General features: G+C 36.6%; 1 protein-coding gene across 4 annotated transcripts in view; it reads left to right on the plus strand.

The window, feature by feature from the left end:
• BRCA2 (BRCA2 DNA repair associated) overlaps positions 1-19,471 on the plus strand; it is a 40,648-nt gene that overhangs the window by 11,039 nt on the left and 10,138 nt on the right. For 3 of the 4 annotated variants that reach the window (XM_052812208.1, XM_052812210.1, XM_052812207.1), the window contains 9 exons: positions 1,051-2,238; positions 2,927-7,726; positions 8,921-9,013; positions 10,474-10,543; positions 10,940-11,358; positions 12,321-12,511; positions 13,106-13,293; positions 18,121-18,291; positions 18,605-18,956. In XM_052812208.1, coding sequence (XP_052668168.1) covers positions 1,051-2,238; positions 2,927-7,726; positions 8,921-9,013; positions 10,474-10,543; positions 10,940-11,358; positions 12,321-12,511; positions 13,106-13,293; positions 18,121-18,291; positions 18,605-18,956 — 7,472 coding nt within the window. The remainder of the gene's footprint in view (positions 1-1,050; positions 2,239-2,926; positions 7,727-8,920; positions 9,014-10,473; positions 10,544-10,939; positions 11,359-12,320; positions 12,512-13,105; positions 13,294-18,120; positions 18,292-18,604; positions 18,957-19,471) is intronic. The other variant, XM_052812209.1, reaches the window with a different exon arrangement.

Below are 19,471 nucleotides of genomic sequence, written 5' to 3' on the forward strand. Positions count from 1 at the left end.
ACAGTGTGGGCATGAACCCTTAATTATTACGAATAGTTGGATGTGTGTGGCCAAGTATTGGGAAATGTTCTATGGACTTACAAATGGAAAAATCTTTTGGACACTAGGTTATTTAAAAGTTCTAATAGGGAAAATAGCTCTAAATTATAGAAATTGTACCTAAGAAAGGCTCATGGAAAAAGTTAAGCTATTGGTTATGTGCCCAAGGAAACCAGAGGACGAGGATGTTTTCTAGGTAATTCATTACAATTTCTTTGATATGAAAAAGCCTTAAAAAGTACTCTCAAAATAAAACCTACCTATCTTTTTGAACATGAGATATTTTGATAGGTCAGTCTAGTTTCATACATTTGAGAAGATAATGGTTTTATTTGGTATGTATAAACTTTTAAGATTGTCTACAAAGTAGAGTTCAGGTTATTTTCCCCCACTGCATATTTCCATACACAAAAAATTCTCATTATTTTTCTAATATTTGTGCCAATCATGTGGAACTTCTTAAAAACTTCCTAATCAATTAAAAAATTGAGTATCTTTTCTAAATCTTTCTAGATACTATACTATTCTGTAGCAAAGCAAAAGGCAGTTTAATAAATTAATCCTTAAATAACAGTTTGCTTAGGTCCCAGTTATAGACAAAAATAGGCAGCTTCTTAAGGTGTTTGGTGCCTACCATTTGGTATAAATTTTCGTGGAAAAATTCTAAATGTTTATCTTGTAAAACTTACTACTCATTCTCCTATCTGTAGAAAAAAAAAAAAAAAATCTTTTGAGACAGCTAGGTTTCATCCCTGCTCAACGACCATAGTCTCAGGAGGCCAGGGCTTCTGCATGTATGTCCTTTGCTTCCTGTTTCCTCCAACAGCTGCTGTTGGAGAGTAAGCTACTTTAAAGACATGTAGATCTATCTTTCCAAACTCACTCCTGAGTAAAGGTAATTGCCATAAAATTTAAAGCTATATTATAAAAACACTATGTTATTCCTAAGTTGTTTCCTAAAACTTAATTTTTTACTTCTTTTCTTCTTCCCATCTTCTCTAAATTATTTAGAGTCAGAGATGTTAGATGGCTTATTTGGTGAGATGAATAGCTTTGAGGATACATTCAACATGCCTGCTAAGTCCAGTGGACCTCTTCTGCTGATGCCATGTGCTCTGGATGCAGTAGAGAAATGTGAAATAAACACAGATAAAGCACAAGGAAAGGGGTATGTTCCTTCTGAGCAGTTCATCAGAAGAAAGACTGGCATTTCACAGGAAGTGAAAACAACTAGCTGGACTGAAAAAAGCCACTCTATTGAAATGAAGGATTCTTTACTCCAAAACACAGATGAAGATACAGGGTATGGTAAAGACGGCTGTTTAATTGGACACAAAATGGAACTGGAGTCACTTAGGATCACAGGAGATGTGCAAGGTTATAGAACACACAAGTCATCTGAGAATGAGAAGCCTGTGAAAGAAGATGTGCAATCTTCATCAAGCCAGTGGTCTCAACTGAACTTATCTGATCTTGATGTAACTCACTTGGAAATGTCTATATGTAACTCTCTACCCTCTGACTTATGTAGAGAGAGAAATCTAGAAGACAATTCAGTACTAATGACCAAAGATGATGCTGTGGAAACATCTTTACTGAATACTTCGGGACTGATAAAAGCACAAAAGCTGTTGAGTGTCAATTTGTCAGAAAAGTGCTATGAAGTGAAAAACACTGAAAACAACCTGACATCGGAAGTAACTCCAGTAAAATCTGTGTCTCTGAGTGTTCAAGATCCAAAGTTAGTAAAAGGATGTGCAGCTGAGAAGGTTTCCAAAATGAGCTTCTTAAACTGTAATTCTTTTTTAATTGAAAGTACAAATGTCACAGAGTATTCTGTAGTCTATAATGGCAGCTTTTCCAAGCATTTAAAAGCAACTTCTAGATCTGTCATAACTGATGTTCTGTCTCACCCACTTGTGTGTAGTGCTGCATCTCCAGATAATTGCAATGACCTACATTTAACAAATAGTGACAATACTATTACAAAGTCTGGCTTTAAAAACTTAAATGTGTTATCCAGCTTGAGAAAGAGATCCAGGAGATTTATTTATATGATAAATAATACTTTGCTGTATCAAGAAGAAAAAATGCAGAAAGAATTAACCTCTGAATCACCTATTCATCCTGTATTACCACATCTGGATTCGGATTCGTGTGAATTTAAAGGTTGTCGTGTGGCCAGTGTTGATGAGCAAGGTATATTATTAAGCTTTTCATCATTTGTGGAGGATTCTGTATTTATTTATTAAGAACCTTTTATGTAAATATTTCAGATAAAATTGTGTAAAATCTTGTGTTTGTGGTAAAGTAGCTCTGCAACTGACGAGTCTGGGAATCGAGATACTGAATTGGTCTGTTATAATAATAGTGACAGAATAGCATTATTTTCAAATAATCTGGTGCTAACTTACAGTTTTAGTCTTAGAGTAGTTTCTGGAGTAGAAACTTCCACCTTGAACCATTATTCTAATTGACAAACTTAATTATCTTTGTCAATGCTGTTTAGACATTCATAGTGTCAAGTGCCATCCTGTCTGAGTTGATAAATTCTCAGAGATCATAAAGAATGGTAAAGTTGTATTATTATTTTTCTAAAATTAGGGGGTTTAAGACTGTACATCTATTTCTTCCAGAAGCACAAAATATTTCAAAAAACAAACTATATAATGAAAGCAACCACATACTCCTATTTTTAAAAGCTGCTGTTCTTGCTAGAAGAATTACTTAATATTAGGAATTGAAGTACTTCTCTTTAAAGTTAAAAAAAAATTCCTTATGTTAAGACACAAGGAATTAATTTTATGAAAATCTGAATTTGCACTTGTTTGAATAAATAAGAACTACTTTATTAACATGTGTTTTTCTTTAATGTCTTCTCTTGTAGACTGCTTGCTTCTTGCTGAGAGAAAGCATTTGCAATCGAATATCAAGGAAAATAATTTCAGCACTTGTACTTTAAAAATGGATATAATGGATAACTCATCTGATGATTCTTTCAGCGATAGGCTGAAGCAACAAGACCTGAGAGTCTTGGGGGAAAATGCAAGAGAGGATCAACCTGCTGCATCATTAAAATGCTTAGAAGTATCTAATACACAGAAAGAAGACACAACAGATTCTTTAAATACTGAAATAATTTCAAATATAAAACGTAAAGCTCTAACTTCAGCATGCCTAATGGCAAGAAAGCGTTCCAGATTGCTCCCTAAAGGCTGTCGCTTAGAGAAAGGCAAAGAAGACAAGTATACGAGTGCTAATGCGAATGATGGAGCTACTGTACCTCAGAGCCTTAAAGAACAGCTTGTGTGGTCTTCTCCTAGGGATAATGAACACTTGATTGATATGCACCATGACACTACGTCTGTGACAAATGGTGGTTTCAATAATACTTTGAGTCAGGTCAACTTAGGCATAAATGGAGTCAGTAGTGATTGTTGCAATAAAATATCAACTGACAAAAGGTACGCTACAGACCAGTGGTCAGTAGTTGACTCTGGAGAAGTACTTGGACTTTTGGGAATTAACCGCTCAGAAAATTACTGTACTGGATTAAAACAAGGGGAGAAAACAGATGTAGCTGCCTTTTCAGAAGTAATAGCTGACAATCGAGAGCCAAAGTCAACTGAAAACAGTGAAAACCCTCAAGTAGCTGCTTGCAATAATGTAGCTGTAGAGATTGCTAAAGAATTGTTAGATTGTATAGATGATAATTCTTTAAATGAAGTTATTTCTGGAGAAGATAAACAAGTAGCACCTATGAATTCTGGCACAAAGTCAAAGGAGAACCTGAGGTATAAAGGGAAATCATCAGGAAATCTTAATGCATGCAGTTTGGATATGGGCTTTGGTGGCTTTCAGACTGCTTCCAATAAGCAGATTAAATTCTCTGAAGTCAGCGTAGCAAAAGGCAGAATGCTGTTCAAAGATATTGAAAATGAATACTTCAAAGCCTCTTCCACAGAAAGAGTTGGAAACTTTTCAAATCAAGTTAAAAAGGAGAATACATTTTTCTCAGATCCAGAAAGCAAGTTAGGCAGTAATTTTTCTTGTTCTTTAGATTCACAGCCAAGTTTTCTCGAGCCCAGGCATACACAGTTTATTCCACAAAAAGTTGGCTTGTGTAAAAGCTTTCCTAGAAGTCAACAATCCTTGCAAGAAACAAATCAAACTTTGACAGCAAGCCAAGAAGCTGAAATTGCTGAGCTTTCTAGTATCCTGGAAGAAACAGGTAGTCAGTTTGAATTTACACAGTTTAGAAAGCAAAGTAACATGATACAAAGTCAGGCCTTTCAACAGTTGGGAACTGTAGAAACACGTGGAACAACAAATGTGGAAAATATTTCTGAGACAAGGAAAGATGCTGATTTTTGTAGCACTTTTAAATCTGAAAATCGAGTGAAAAATGACAGGTATTGTACTAAGCAGAAAGACATAAATGAAGACTCTAAAATGGTGGAATACAAAAATGAAAACACGGTGGTCTTCCATAAAAATGATAAAAAGGTTACTTTTACTAACTTAGACAGAAATGAAAGTAGAATATCTGATGGAAGCTTTCCAGTAGCTAAACAAGACAGCTTTTCTAATTTTGTAGGTTTTACTTCAGCTGGAGGTAAAAAAATAAATATTTCTAAGGAGGCTTTGACCAGATCTGCAGAGCTATTCAGGGACTTGGATGATGATGATTATTTTTTTAAATCTTCTGAAACTGGTACTAGATGCTGCAATTCAAATGGGCATATGTCTTCTAACTGTAAATTTGTCAGATGCCTGACAAAAGAAAACAACGGAAAAACAGTTTGCGTTTCAGACTTCAAAAGCATAGGTGCCATTTCCCACCATGCACAGCAAAAAAATGAGGGAAATGTTAGTACACCATTCAAGGAAGATGTGGAAAATCAAACAAAACGATCAATAAATGATAACGAAAATGTTAATTTCAGTAGTACTAACACTATCATCAACAGTCTATCATCCACTAAAAAACATAACCAGAATCATAGAACTTCCAAACAGTTTTTGAATCAAGGAGATTGCCAAGTTGAAGGTAGTTTGCAAGAAGACTCAGTAGATATAACATGTGTAGGAGATGCTGTTACAACTGCAGAAGAACATAGTTTAAGTATATCAGATGAAATGGAAAACCTGTTTCCTAATCAGAAAGGAGAAGACAGAAAGGAAAATGAACACTTGTCACAAAAATGTCGAACTCTAGCTGGTGGTGATGTATCCATTTCTGATGCAGCTTTGGATCATTCTCTACACTTGCTCAATGTACAATGTGAAGAGAGAGATGTAAATGTTTTGGAGAGCTCTGATAAACAAAAGAGAAATCGTAAAAATATGGAAGGAGAAGACGTCACCCATGATAACAACCTGTTAGTGAATGAAAGCAGAATGAAAATAGGTTCTTACTATCCTCATCAAATACCTTTTGAGCAAGAAGTGGATGTTAAAAAAAATGAAGTGAAAGGGAGTTATCTGACTGGTTTTCATACTGCTAGTGGCAAGAAAATAACAATTGCTGATGGATTTTTGGCTAAAGCTGAACGTTTTTTTGCAGAAAATGTTGATGTAGGAAAGGAACGTAATGACAATTTTGAGAACTCCACAAAAAGGGGGAAATGTGGTAAAAACTGCATCAAAGACTGTGATATATTTATTGAAAGCATTGCTCAATGTGATCCAGAAAAACTTAATTTTAATAAAAAACTTGTTCCTGAAGAACCTGGAGATCAGTTTAAGCAGGCAGTAGAAAGCAGTCCCATTAAACACAGTGTGATTCTTGACACTGTTAAAGTAGATACATTTGTTAATCTAGGTGGAGATTGTGAAAGAAGTTTGGTAACTCCATATGCACATAAAAAAGCTGATGTCAGACCTGGAAAGTCAGATTTGGAGTCCCTTCCCAGAGAGCAGAGTGATGCTTTAAGTAGAACTCGTTTGTCTGAAGATGGAGAACTGTCTGGAGAGAGAGAGATGGAATATTCGCCAAAAAAGAGGGATGATTCAGAAAACATGCGTGATTTTCCTGTGCACTCTGCTGCATCTCTGCATTTAATGAAGGTATCAAATGACCTTGAAGATAATTCTGTGCCTGGAGATACAAAGAATACTTTATATGTTGAGGATAGTAACAATAAATCTAATCAATCCCTTCTCTTAACTTCAAAAAGTAGCTCTTCTTATTTGAACTGTGATAGTAAGGAATTTGACTTAGAACACTTAAATGAACCTTGTGCTGATACAAACTGCTTCACAGACACCATAGTTAATGCTTGCCAAAACCAGTCACTAGTCAGTCTTCCTGAAGATGAAACTAATTTAACCAGGTTAAAAGAAACAACACTTAATGTTGAAAATCAAAAGTGTGATCTGAAAGCACTTGTGTTTAGTACAGCAAAAGGTAAAGCAGTTTCTGTTTCAGAAAGCGCATTAGCAAGAGTCAGACAAATGTTTCAAGAAGACTACAGTGGATCTGTAAAATATAAAATTGAGAATAATTCAAGAACTAATCAAAGAGAAATTGCTGGAAATTCATCTTCCTTCATTCATGCTGAGTGTCCTAATCCCACTAAGTTTTTAAATGCTACAAGAAGCGAAGAGATTAATTCAGCCGCATCCCATTTTATTAAAGTAAATGCAAGTGCTAGTGAAAACAGTCACGAAGATGCAAACACATTTGCAGATGCAAAGTCTGTTTCAAATTCTCAGAGGCGATGCTTTGAACAGAATATTAAGCATTTAGAGCACTTGCCTGTTCCAGATAAGCGGATAAAGCAGTCACATTCTTCTACAAGCAATCTTGGATTTTTTAGTACAGCAAGTGGTAAACCTGTACAACTATCAGAAGAGTCACTCAGGAAAGCTAGACAACTCTTTTCTGAAATGGAAGGTAATAATTCATCGCATGTACAAGAAGCATTTTTAGTTGAGCCAGATGTTGAAAAGTCTGAAATGCGCAGTGAAGTAGTTCCTAGGAAAATGCAGATAGTGTTACCAAAAGGGGAAGAAAATGCCAGCACTGAATTGATTTCAGATCCTGCTTTTGGGTTCAGCACCGCAAGTGGAAAGCAGGTAACGGTCTCTAAAAATGCCTATCAAAAAGCAAAGGCAATTTTAAAAGAATCTGATGACTTTTTGAGCAGTGGCCTTTGCATTGCGGATCAACTTAGTTCTAAAGAGAGTCGTCAACATGTAAAATCTTTAACTGATAAAGTGATCTCAGAATCCAAAACTGAAAAAAGCTACAATGAAGACTTAGACTTAAAAAGCATCTACCCTGAGGAAATGAAGTCTTTTCCAAGCACTCGCCTTGTCAAAATGCCTGAGTATATACCACGTAGTAAGAAAAACAAGCAGTTAACATCACTTAAAAATAGCTTTCAGCAAGACAAGACTAGGTCTTTCAGAAAAGGGCAGCTGAATCTGGAGATGAAAACAGAGTCTGAAGCAATTTCATGTAGTGCTACTGCTAAAGCAGAAATGAATATTAATCTTCTCCAAACTCCAAAAAATTACTTGGAAGTGGAGGCTGTAGAAAGTGCAAGAGCTTTTATGGAAGATGATCTTTCTGATTCTGGAGTGCAAATGAATGCTGCACAGTCCTTCAGTGGCAGACTGGATAGAAACTTTCAAAATAAGACCGTCGGGAAGAGGCACTTTGAAGAAGAAAACTCACTCGGTAGGTCTTTATCTTATATATGTTCAACTCCCTATTTCTTCACAGTGGGTTGTTTGAGGGTTTTTTGCATGTCACATTGATTTTTAGGTCATATAGAAGTTGAAGTTCTTTCTCTAGGTGTCAATGACAAAAATTCTTGCTGCAGGCAATAGTTAGCCACTCTTTCCAGCCTTAAATGCATAGTACAAGCTAAACTTGTGATTACTAATTTTGAAGGTGTGCAGGTTTTGCTGTTTTATCATAAAGTTATGGAAGCAAGCTACTGCTCCTTTCTTCTCTGAGCAGACTTTTTTTTTTCCTCTGTACAGATCTAGTGTTTTTTCATTGAAAAATGAGTAGTAGTATTTCCGTTTTCACCTTTTTGTGCCTTGTATGTGAGGACAAGGTTTCACTTGTGTTGAGATTGCTAGTCTGATATGAAAAATAGTTGTTGGGCGTAGTTTCTTGCCATCTAAAACTGATCTGTCTTAGGGCTGAAGTGTTGGTACTTCATGCTTGCACAATCACCCAGAGGTGTTCAGGGACCTGGGCTAGCTGAAAACTATTTAGGGAAGGGTAGATTGCAACAGAGTTGCTGCCTAACTGCACAAGTTCAGGTATAAAGGTCAGGCAGGCTAGTGCAGGAAGGTCTGGGTAGGTGTGAAAAGGCAGATAGCATTCTATCAGTTCACCTTGAAACGGCTGTGCCACAGTTAAACCATACCCTTAGTTGCAGCTTCTGTAAAGGATGTGTTACACGCTTTTTTAGCGTTCTGTAGGGACTCTTTGATAACTGAAAGTACAAAAAAAGATGCAAGTGAGCTGTGCTGCTGCAGTCTACTGCGGTGCACTTTCTGAGGCAGACTGTCTTGAGTATGTTTGGTAACTTAAGGCTCACAAATTTTGATTTGGATGGAACAGACCTACTGACCACAAAAGATTCTGCAACAGACTTCATTATATGGAATCTTGAAATCATTCTTGGTAACACAATATACACTCAGTCTGTATGTAAGAAACTTGCAAATTGTGGTGAGGTAGCTCTGTGTTCCAAAAGGCCATTTAATACAGACATGTGATCTGAAAACTTGGTACTTCTGCTTGCTCTGACTTCTTGAATGTTTTATTTAGAAATTATAATTAAGTCATACAGTATTAGTAAGAAACTGAACTTAAAAGGAACATCACTTTTAAAAATCTGTGTTTTTATCCTAGGGGAACCTCCAATTAAAAGACAGCTACTGCTTGAATTTAACAAAACAGAGAATCGCCCCAGATCTTTGAAAGTTTTGAAAAGCACCCCTGATGGTAATTTCAGTCTTTTTGTGTTCTAAGCAGTAATCTGACGTTGGTTGTTATCTTTAGAATTCTTAAATTGCCAGTAAACTCACATAATAAGATTGCTTAACTGCTTCTTTTGTCAATACAGTCATGGAAATTCAGGGAAGCTGCTATGGTAATGTCTCTGCTGACTTGAAATCACATGATTAATGGTATGCCTTATTGTGTAGAATCTAAATATATTACAATGTACTACATCTGCAAGAACTCTGGTTTAATTTCCAGCTCTGTAGGAATTTATCCAGTTTCTTACAATCCTAAATCTCACAAATTCTAGTCTCAGTAGGAAGAATATGTTTTATTGATCTGTAATTTCTCAGTTAAAAACTGTATCTACAGGAAAATTAGAAGGTACTGGTAATTTCATCATGTAGTAATTTGTGAAGAATATACTTACTGATAGGTGTCTATGTTACAGTTGCTTTTAATATTTCAAACCAGTAATATGAAGGCTTATGAAAGTGAAATTAAGGTTTTAAAGCATGAGTTGATGCTTTATGTGAAGCTAGTTATTGATTAGGGTATTAGGATAATGTGATTTTGGCTATGGCTTTTGGTTACGGGATAAACTGTGTTCTTTAAGGAACTTGTTCCTTCTAAGCACTGCATGCTTCACCTAGAATTTAGTAGCAGGATTCATCAAGTACATTGGTTTAACCAGTATATTGGTTCCTGAATGCTGTCCTAAATCTGTTCTAAGCCTAAACCCCATGGTTTAAAGTTCTAAATGAAATTTGTAAGTTACTGCCAGAGAATAAATTTATACCCTTCATATGTAACTATTTTCCTACCCTGCAGCAGGACCTGAACAGTGTTATTCTTTGGTGGAACTACTGAAAACAGTTCTAATCTCCAGTATGGTCTTGTCTCTGACTTCTAGAACATGTGATGTCTTGTATCTATGACTTCTCATATGAAACTTCCTCTTTGCAGCCTAAGGGCATAGCACAAATGAGTTTAAATTCCAGGCAGACATGATTTAGTTATGTTGATAATTCCAAGATAAGCATGTCCTTCAATGATGCAAGGAGTTTGTGCAAATGTGCCCTTTTCTGTTGTAACCTTAAAAAAAAAAAAAAAAGTTGCTAAAAGAGTTCTAAATTGAATGATGAGCCTTCCTAGAATTAAATATATGATAAACTTTTCCTTTTCAGGTGCCTAAAAACATCTTGCAGGCTCACAAATAGGAATTTTTGAGAGTTCAGCATTGTGGTCACGTATCCTTTAGATCTGTCTGCAACTAGTGTGAAGATGTTTTAAACAAAGAATTTACTTGGCAGAAAAAAAAAACCACAACAACAAAGCTGTTTAAATCCGCTCTGGAAACTTTTCTATATATTTATAACATTAATATAGAAAAAACATGTGCTGTAAATATCTGTCCATGTAATGTACTGTTTCAAACTTTTTTTCTAATTATCTTATAGGCATTTTCAAAGACAGAAGAAAGTTTATGTATGATGTTCCTTTAAAACCCGTAACTTGTCAACCTTTTGGGTGAGAAATTTATAATATATTTTAGAATTCTTCTAATGCAATTTCTAAAAACCACGCAAGCCCTTGTAACTTTTTAAAAATAAACGGTAATAATTTGCTACCCAACTTTATAAAAGACTAATAATTCTACTTCAAAATAAACATATTAAATTACCATAAAGCACACATTGTTGCAGTAGACCGCTGAGATGCTAAACAAATTTTACACTTGTATTTGTCTTTTCTTGATAGATAGAAATTAAGTATTCCATTTTTAAAATGTCAGAGACTGATATTTTGGGTTTTTATTGACATAGTGTTGAAAGTTGTATTACTAAATTATGAATATAAAAATCCTGACAAAGATTTTTGTCAGGAAGCTGAAACCTATACGCTTAAATGTTTTTGTCCCTGTAGGGCTACTAAAGAACGACAAGAAGTCAAGAATCCTACCCTTACTCTACCAGATCAAGACTTCAAAGGATTCAAATCTAAGCCTGCCATTTTTCAGCACTGTGTACTAAGACAGTCTTCAAATGGTACTTCAGGAGTTTCTACTCCATGTAAGGTCTCAGCAAAAGAGAGTGAAGAAACAAGAAGTTTGTACAAATCTGGCAAAACTGCTAAAACTTTTATTCCACCCTTCAAAACCAAGCTGACACTTTCTACAGGTGAACAAGGCACTAGCAAAAGATGTCACTCACCGATCAGCAAAAATATGACTGAAGAGACAGAATTAAATCAGATCACAACTGAACACAATATTGCTGAACCTCAAGATCACCAGTCTCGCATCCAGCATGCAGCAGACACTGACCTAGAAAATGGCAATTTAGGTATTTTCAGATTTTGATCACTTAACTATTGTGAATACTAACTATCAGAATTGAACCTTTAAGGGTTTTGCATACTCTATCAGAATTCTTTTTTAAATAAAGCTCTTTTTTTTGGCAGAAAATTTAGGAAATAATTACTTTCCTAATATTTTATGTTGCACTTCTAATAAAGCATATGCAACTCATCTCCAAAGTTAATTAAGAACACAAAAAATTTGTTTTCACACAGTGCTTCAGAAACAAGATGGCTTATGTTTCATTTGATTTTATATACCTCTTAAGTAAAATATTCTAGGAACCTTAATGACTAACCTTGCTATACTTCATTCACTTTTACAGAAGCTTGTTTCATTCTGTTTTCTAATTAAATCGTAGGCTTAACCATATAAATGGCTGACTGTCATTTTCAAAGAGGCAGAGTTTAAATGCTCAACTGTTAGACTTTATTTAGCATGTGGGCTTATGCCTTCTGAGCTCTCTGGAATGTTGCAGTGTGTATAATTTCTGTAACTATTACAGTCAAATTATCTGGATGTTTTCAGAAGGACTCACTGTATATACTTGAACAGGTGCATGAATGTTTGCAGAATTAGATCCCATATTTACAGGTCAAAATCTCAGGATTATGGACTTTGTAGTCATCATCAGTTAATTTCTGTTCATTTGGAGTTTTCTATGAAGATAGAGTTCAGTCTGATGAGAAATACGGGGATTTAAGTTTAGGTCAGGGATTTAATATATTCATATTCATTTCATATCAATATTATTCAAATGCCTTCAGTAAACGCTGCTTTTTAAATGCATTAAACTTTGAATATTTAGACTTGCAGTTTCTAAAAATCTGCAGAGTGGCTTAGAAAATATGCTTCTCTGAATCTGTTTTTATAGTGTGACTGTATATCTTAAATCGATATATACTGTAAAAAGGTTTTGACATTTTGGGGGTTTTTTTTTCTTTGCAGCTATGGTCAAGATGATGACAAACCTCCGCTGTGCCAGAGATCTGCAGGAAATGAGAATTAAAAAGAAATATAGGCAAAATATTAGCTCACAGCCAGGCAGTCTTTATGTCATCAAAACATCTGCAAGAAATAGAATCTCTCTGAAAACTGCAGTAGAAGAGAAATCTCCTAGCTTTTATTCTACAGAAGAGGTATGTTGGCATCTTTTTACTGTGTGTCTTTCCTAGGATCTGTTCCTTAAGTAGCTTTTAAAGACACATTCTTCAGTTTTTAAAGAAGTATTTACAGTAGCTGTTATACCAGTTGCTTACAGTTTTTAAGTAGCTTTGCATATCTACAGTTTTAAGACTATTCCAAATTAAAAGGGTCATAAATGTCTCTGTAATGTTATAACCAACAAGAGAAGCATCAAACAAGGAAAAAATCCACCAATTATAGATGCTATTGACTTTTAACCCATATGAAGAGCTGTTTTAAGATAACAGTTAAAATTTAAGCTTAGGTAAGTCTATATCAAAAGCCTTTTGCTTTTGGTACAGTGAAGGTACAAAACCAATTGAATTTTTTAAAACAATTTTAAAGCACACTGTGATGCTGTTCTTCTAAAATAATTGCTGGGAATTCCTCCATTCTCCTTGGATTACATATGAAATGACAAGGTCAGACAAAAACTGTCTCAACCTCAAGGAAATATTTAACCTGAATTTATAACATTAGATATAAAACCTCTCAGCTGAATTCTTACTGTATTGTCATTATTTTGTCTTTCATCTAATTTTTTTCAGCTTTACACATATGGTGTTTCAAAACATTGCATACAAGTTAACAGCACAAATGCAGAATCTTTCCAGTTTCTCATGAAAGACTTTTTCAGTAAGGAGTATTTATTAGCTGGAAATGGGATGCAACTTGCTGATGGAGGATGGCTAATACCTACGGATGAGGGAAAAGCTGGAAAAAAGGAGTTTTACAGGTACTGTTACTTATGAACTTGAGACAAGTATGCTATTTATTAGTTAGTGATTCTGTTATCCCCTAGACGAAATCCAGCAGAGTAATCCTTTAAAGCCTCTGACTACTTTTTTACTGTGCATTTTTAGTATACCTCTGTTACTGTAAATAAAGATATTGTAGGATTGTAAATGGAGACTAATGTTGTTAGTGATCTTCACTGTCCATTAAAGAAAGCATACAAAGTCTATTTAGAAAATTTCTGGGGATTCTTCAACAGTGTAAATAGTAATATTTTTCTAGACTATTTTCTGTTAATTCAGCACGTTAGCATTAACAGGTTTTAATTTTTTTTTTTTTCAAGCGGAAAATGATTTATTTCTGTTGGGCTCTAGAGTTTCTTGATGGGAAGGAAGGTTGATTGGGCAGGCGCTCAGGGCTTCTTTGGCAGGACAGGGCTGAAAATGTTTTTTCAATATAATTTTTTTAAAGCTGACATATGATTTGAAGGAAGCCAAGACTTCAGTAGTAAAACTCAATGATTCATTCAAGCTGTCTTTTGAGTATATGTAAGAAGCAGAAAAAAAAAAACCCTGCACAAACAACCCTTGCTTCTTGCACTCTTCCTGGTCCTTCTATCCCTCCTTTTGCAGGTCCTTTAAGATAAGCTGAAAAAAAAGTCTATGTGTTGAGTGCATCTCTCCTAAACACTTCCATAAAACTTATGGTTTGTTTTACTGTAAGCAAGTTTGTACATCATAACTTCATCAAAAGCACGTGCAACAGAACAAGGAACTACCAGTGTACTGTTGTTCCAGCAAAACTTCAGAAAATACTTAACCATTATTTTCTGATTCCTTCGTAAATTTGAGATGCTCTTTTTTCAAGTCAGTGTCACTGTTGGTGTGCATTCACACAAACATTCAAGGCAGGGACCTGTATTTGAGTAGTATTTGTAGTAAAGCACGCATTGCCAACCTATGTAGTGTCAGAATTCAAGAGGTTTGCAACATTTGCTTCCCAGTACTGAAGTATGACAGAGATAGGTCTGTTCCAAGCTCAAGGACTGCTTTTTTTTGAAAGTTTGAGTTGGTGAAGTTGGTGCCAGTAATCCAATATGGGAAAATTGACTAGTATAAGATGTGTACTTCCATGTTGCGATCTGTACTTCCTCATGAAAGAAGAATTGCTTTCTGTTCTTGCTAGTGAGTCAGCATCATTGTTAGCTTCTGCCACATGACTTTGGGAAGCTTTTTTGATGCCAAAGTCATTGCCATGACTTTGGGAAATGTTTTTGGTGTCAACAATATTTGTTCATCTTGGGAGAACTGGAGATGTCCTGTGTCCCTACCCAACAACTGCTCAGTGAAGATCAGTCCAGTGCTGGAGTTCACAGAATTATAGAATAGTTTAAGTTGGAAGGGACCGCTGGCAGTCATCCAGTCCAAGCCCCTGTTCAACATGGTTCGAATTAGATTAATTACTCAGGGACTTGTCTAGCTGAGTCTTGAACATCTCCAAGGACAGAGATTCTACAACCTCTCTGGACAGCCCGTGCCAGCTGACCACTCTCATGGTGTAAAAAAAACCCAAAACAACCATCCTTATCTGCAATTGGAATTTTCCATGTTCCAACTTGTGATTGTTGCCTCTCATCCTACTGTTGTGTGCTTCTGAGAAGAGTCTGTCCCTGTCTTCTCTGAATCCTCCAGTCAGGTAGTTGTAGACAGCAATAAGGTCTCTTTGCCTTCTCTTAAATTCAGTCAAACCCAGCTCTCTTAGCTTGTGTGTTACGTGCTTAGCCCCTGAGAGCACAGGGGGATCACCTTGGTGGCCCTCTGCAGGGTTTGCTCCAGTACACCAGCATCTTTGTCCTGGTGAATCCAAAGCTGGACAGAAACTGCAGATGCAGTCTCCCAACTGCTGAAGAGAGGGCAAGGAGCACTGCCTTCCTGGCTTTGCTCCTAATACAGCCCAGGATGTTTTTGTGCTGCTTTGATGCAAGGACACATTGCTGCCTCATCTTGTCCACCAGGACCTTGGATCCTTTTCTGCAAAGCTGTTTCCCAGACAGTCAGCCCCAGCTTGTTAGTGTTGCAGGGGGTTGTTCCATTGCAGGTGCAAGACTTTGCTTTTGTTGAATTTAATGAGATTCCCACCAGCTTGTTTCTCCAGCCTGTCCAGGTACCTCTAAATAGCAACCCTGCCCCTCAGTTTATCAACCACTTCCCCAAATTTGGTGTAATCTGTAAACTTGCTGCAAGGGTGTTCCATGCCATCATCTGGGTTGTTAATGAAGACATTAAACAACATTGGTCCCTCTATTGATATCTGAGAGGTTCCACTAGTTACCGCTCACCTGCTGGAGTCAATCACAATTCTTTATGCTCAGCAGTCCAGCCAATTTTCCATCCACCTTATCTACTTATCCAGCCCATATCTTACCAATTTCGTGACAGAGACTGTAAGAAATTTTCAAAGTCCTTGCTAACATATGCAGTATCCACTGCCCTCCCCTTGCCCACAGCACCGGTTACTTCATCACAGTAATCAATTGGTTTGGTTAGGCATGATTTGCTCTTAGTAAATCCATGTTGGCCATTCCCAATCACCGTCTTGTCTTTCACTTGTTTAGAAATGGCTTCTAAGAATTTCTGCATGCTGCTCTGGAAGTTTTGGAGTCTCTCTGACAGTAAACCAAGTTTGTCTCAGAGCAGTCCTTAAAATTGATTGGGGGTTTTTTCCAAAACACTGTAAGGCAGAGCTAATCCTCCCACAGTTCCATTTTGCACCCTGTGGCATCGCATGTCCCAACTGTTTCATGGACAGCTATGGGATGTGTAGGCATATGCATTTATGTGGTTACTCAGAGGCAGAGTATGCAGAACTTGACCTAACTTGTTACTTGTCTGTTTCCTCCCCGTTTGGCAAGTATTTTGCTACTAGCGATACCATCCCTGATTCTGCATTTCCCTCCAGTGGTGACACGATTGTTGAATGTTTTGGGGATATACCTTGCTAGATGGTATGTTCCTACAAAGCATTTATGGTAGATGCATAAAAGACTGTCTGGGATGTTGATCCATGTGCAGTTATGGTGCAGGGCCTGTTGCCTACGTGTCAGTGTTCTGGAGTTGCATGCATTTTAGAAAGCGTGCTGGTCATTCTTTTCTCACATGAAATTGCTATTTCTAGGCTGACAAGCAATGCCACTACACAAATTAATAGCAAACATGAGGTTTGAGGTTGTTTTTGTCAAGAAGCAGTAGATCTCTGGCAACAATGCATCCAGCTCTGGATCACTGTATTTGCAATCTGCTGCTTAGACATGTTGGAGGTAATCTTGATTAATTTAACACAATTTTCCTGTGAATGGGAAAGGTATTAAAGTATTTGCACAAAACATCTTATGGCTAGATGTGCCAAATATTGGCCTTTTTAGGCAGTCTAACTTCTTGTTCCAGAGGCAGCTTGTCTTAATAATAATTTTCAGATGTGCTCCTGCTTCTGTGGTCAGGCCATCAGATATATGGCCTTCCCCACATTCATTTTTCAGAAACAGAAGAGAGAAACCACCAGCATGCTGCTAAATATCCCAGAATAACCACGGTGGTTTTGGTGTCAGAACCTGCTCTGGATGGCAGTGTTGATCTCACCCTGAATACCAGATAGCCTCTCGAGCAATTTGTAGAGGTTTTTCCCCAAGAGGTTGCCTTCAGTTCCTGTATCTTTTCTGGACTTGTTATATGTTAAAGCATATAGTTGAGAATAAATACCTACTGGCTGGTTAGCTGAATCAGTCTTTTTATCCCTTTAAGTATATTAACTGGATTTCCATCAACTAGAATATATATGCCTTCATTTAGTCATCTGTATTTAGGATCTTAATCTTGAACAGAATTCTGTCTTTAACTCCTGAATTGCATTGTCATTCACAAAAGATTACAGAGTATCTCCTAAAGCTTGAGATTGCTTTGCTCTCTTCTAATGTAGTAATAATTAATTTGATGGTCATGCCTGCTCCTTATCTTCCTGTACATGACTTTTTGGCTTTTAAATTGTTTCTTTTCCTCATTCAACTGAGATACAGTTCCTTAAAATCTTCTTGAGGCTTTCTGACAAGCGGGAAATTGACTTTTTGATAGGACTTAACTTGTGTTCTAATCAATCTAATGGCTCAGCTATTTGATTCTCTGGTCTAATTCTTTCTCTCCTCCTTTAATGACTCTGAGAGCTGGAAAAACCAAATGTTTCCCACCCAACTCATGCAGGTCATGGTGGTACAGCTTGGACTCGAACACAGAATGAAAGTCCATTTCAGCAGTCACTCAGTGGAGAGAAGAAAGTTCTTTAGTAGCAACTGAAAGTCCTTTGGAATGTGTTGTCCACATGCATGCTTAAAAAAAAGAAACAAAACCACCCAAACCACAACTCTAGAAACTGTGAAGTAGAGGGGGATGGATTGATTGTAATGAACTCATCAAGCAAGCAGGGGAAATTCCAGGGCTGAAAGGGAATAGAGCACACCTCTGACCCTCTATGCTATGTGCATAGCTGCACGAAGCAGCCAGAGCATGCTCCTGGAGCTACTGCTAGGGTTAAAAGTCTCCATTTCAGGAACACATGCAAGTATGCACATGCATGCTGCCAAAGTGCATGAGGACAAAACTTTAATATTCAGAGAATAACCAGATCAGGCTATGGAATGTAACCTTCCTGTTTTCACTGTAATAAATATTCCTTTGTTAATGTTGCCTACGTACATACACTGAATACAATGCTAGGGAAAAACAGACAAGTGAAAACTTACAGTGGATTTCATGTTAATTTATTAACAATTTATCTGCAGAGCCCTCTGTGATACTCCTGGTGTGGATCCCAAGCTAATAACAGAGTCCTGGGTTTACAATCACTATAGGTGGATTGTATGGAAATTGGCAGCCATGGAAGTGTCTTTTCCACATGAATTTGCTAACAGATGTTTGACACCAGAAACAGTGTTGTTCCAGTTGAAATATAGGTACGTGTATAGCAATGTTTTTGGAGTTGCAATTTGTGATACTGTGTGCTTTCTAGTTCATAATATTATAAAATAAGCACCTCTACCTTGCATTTACGGTTTATTGGAATGCTTATATTGTTAAACTTATGCATACCAGTATAAAAAATGTAGTGCATGTTATTTGCAAAAATGTAGATAACATTTGCTTTGCTACAGTGGTATTTAATCATATAGATTGATTAAGCAATAGTTTGCTACAATTGTTTTTAAGGAAAAACAATGTGATGGATTTTGTTTGCTATAATACAGCATCATGAATTCTTTTTTGTAGGTATGATTTGGAAGTAGATAAGAGTAAACGATCAGCAATCAAAAAAATAACGGAAAGAGATGATGCGGCAGGTAAAACACTTGTACTGTGTATTTCTAAAATCATATCGCTAAACACCATTGTATCTCCTAGCAGTAGCAATAAGAATGTGGAAAGTAAAAAAGCAGCAGCAATAATTGAAGTTACTGATGGCTGGTATGGGATTAGAGCTCTTCTGGATCCACCTCTCAAAGCTTTCTTACATAGAAGAAAGCTGACAGTTGGTCAGAAGATCATAGTGCACGGAGCAGAACTTGTTGGCTCTCAAAATGGATGTACGCCACTGGAAGCCCCAGATTCCCTGATGTTAAAGGTAAAACAAAATAATATATTAGTTCAGCTTGATTGGATGTGACTGAGAGATGTGATAGGTGCTATTTAGTTGGGCCATGTTTTGTAAACAAAGAGTTTTGTCAGGGCTTTATAAACAGACAAAGTTTTGTTGAAGTTTAATAACCAGATTTGTAAGACATGTCACAAGGTAGCTGATGCTATTCAATGGGGTTGGAAGAGAAGTTTATACTATAAAATTCTGCTGAATTTTGCTGCGTGTTTTGACAGTTCGTGCTCCTTAATTTGGTTGAGCACCAAGTTACAAAAACTATTTATCCGTCACAGACAATATGGAAGTTGGAGGAAGAATAGGGGGTCAAAAACAGGTTGTGAGAGGGGGTGGGCTTGGGGGGGAGGATCTTGACTTGTTTGAGCATGATTAAAGTACTGGGTGAAGTTTCAGCATAAAGATTTTGCTCCTCTGGTATAAAGCAATGGCTTGTCTTATAGATGCTCATTTCCTAGACAATTTTAACTCATCAAATTTTTAGTTCC

The sequence above is a fragment of the Harpia harpyja genome, chromosome 17 (assembly GCF_026419915.1).
Source record: "Harpia harpyja isolate bHarHar1 chromosome 17, bHarHar1 primary haplotype, whole genome shotgun sequence".
NCBI lineage: Eukaryota > Metazoa > Chordata > Aves > Accipitriformes > Accipitridae > Harpia > Harpia harpyja.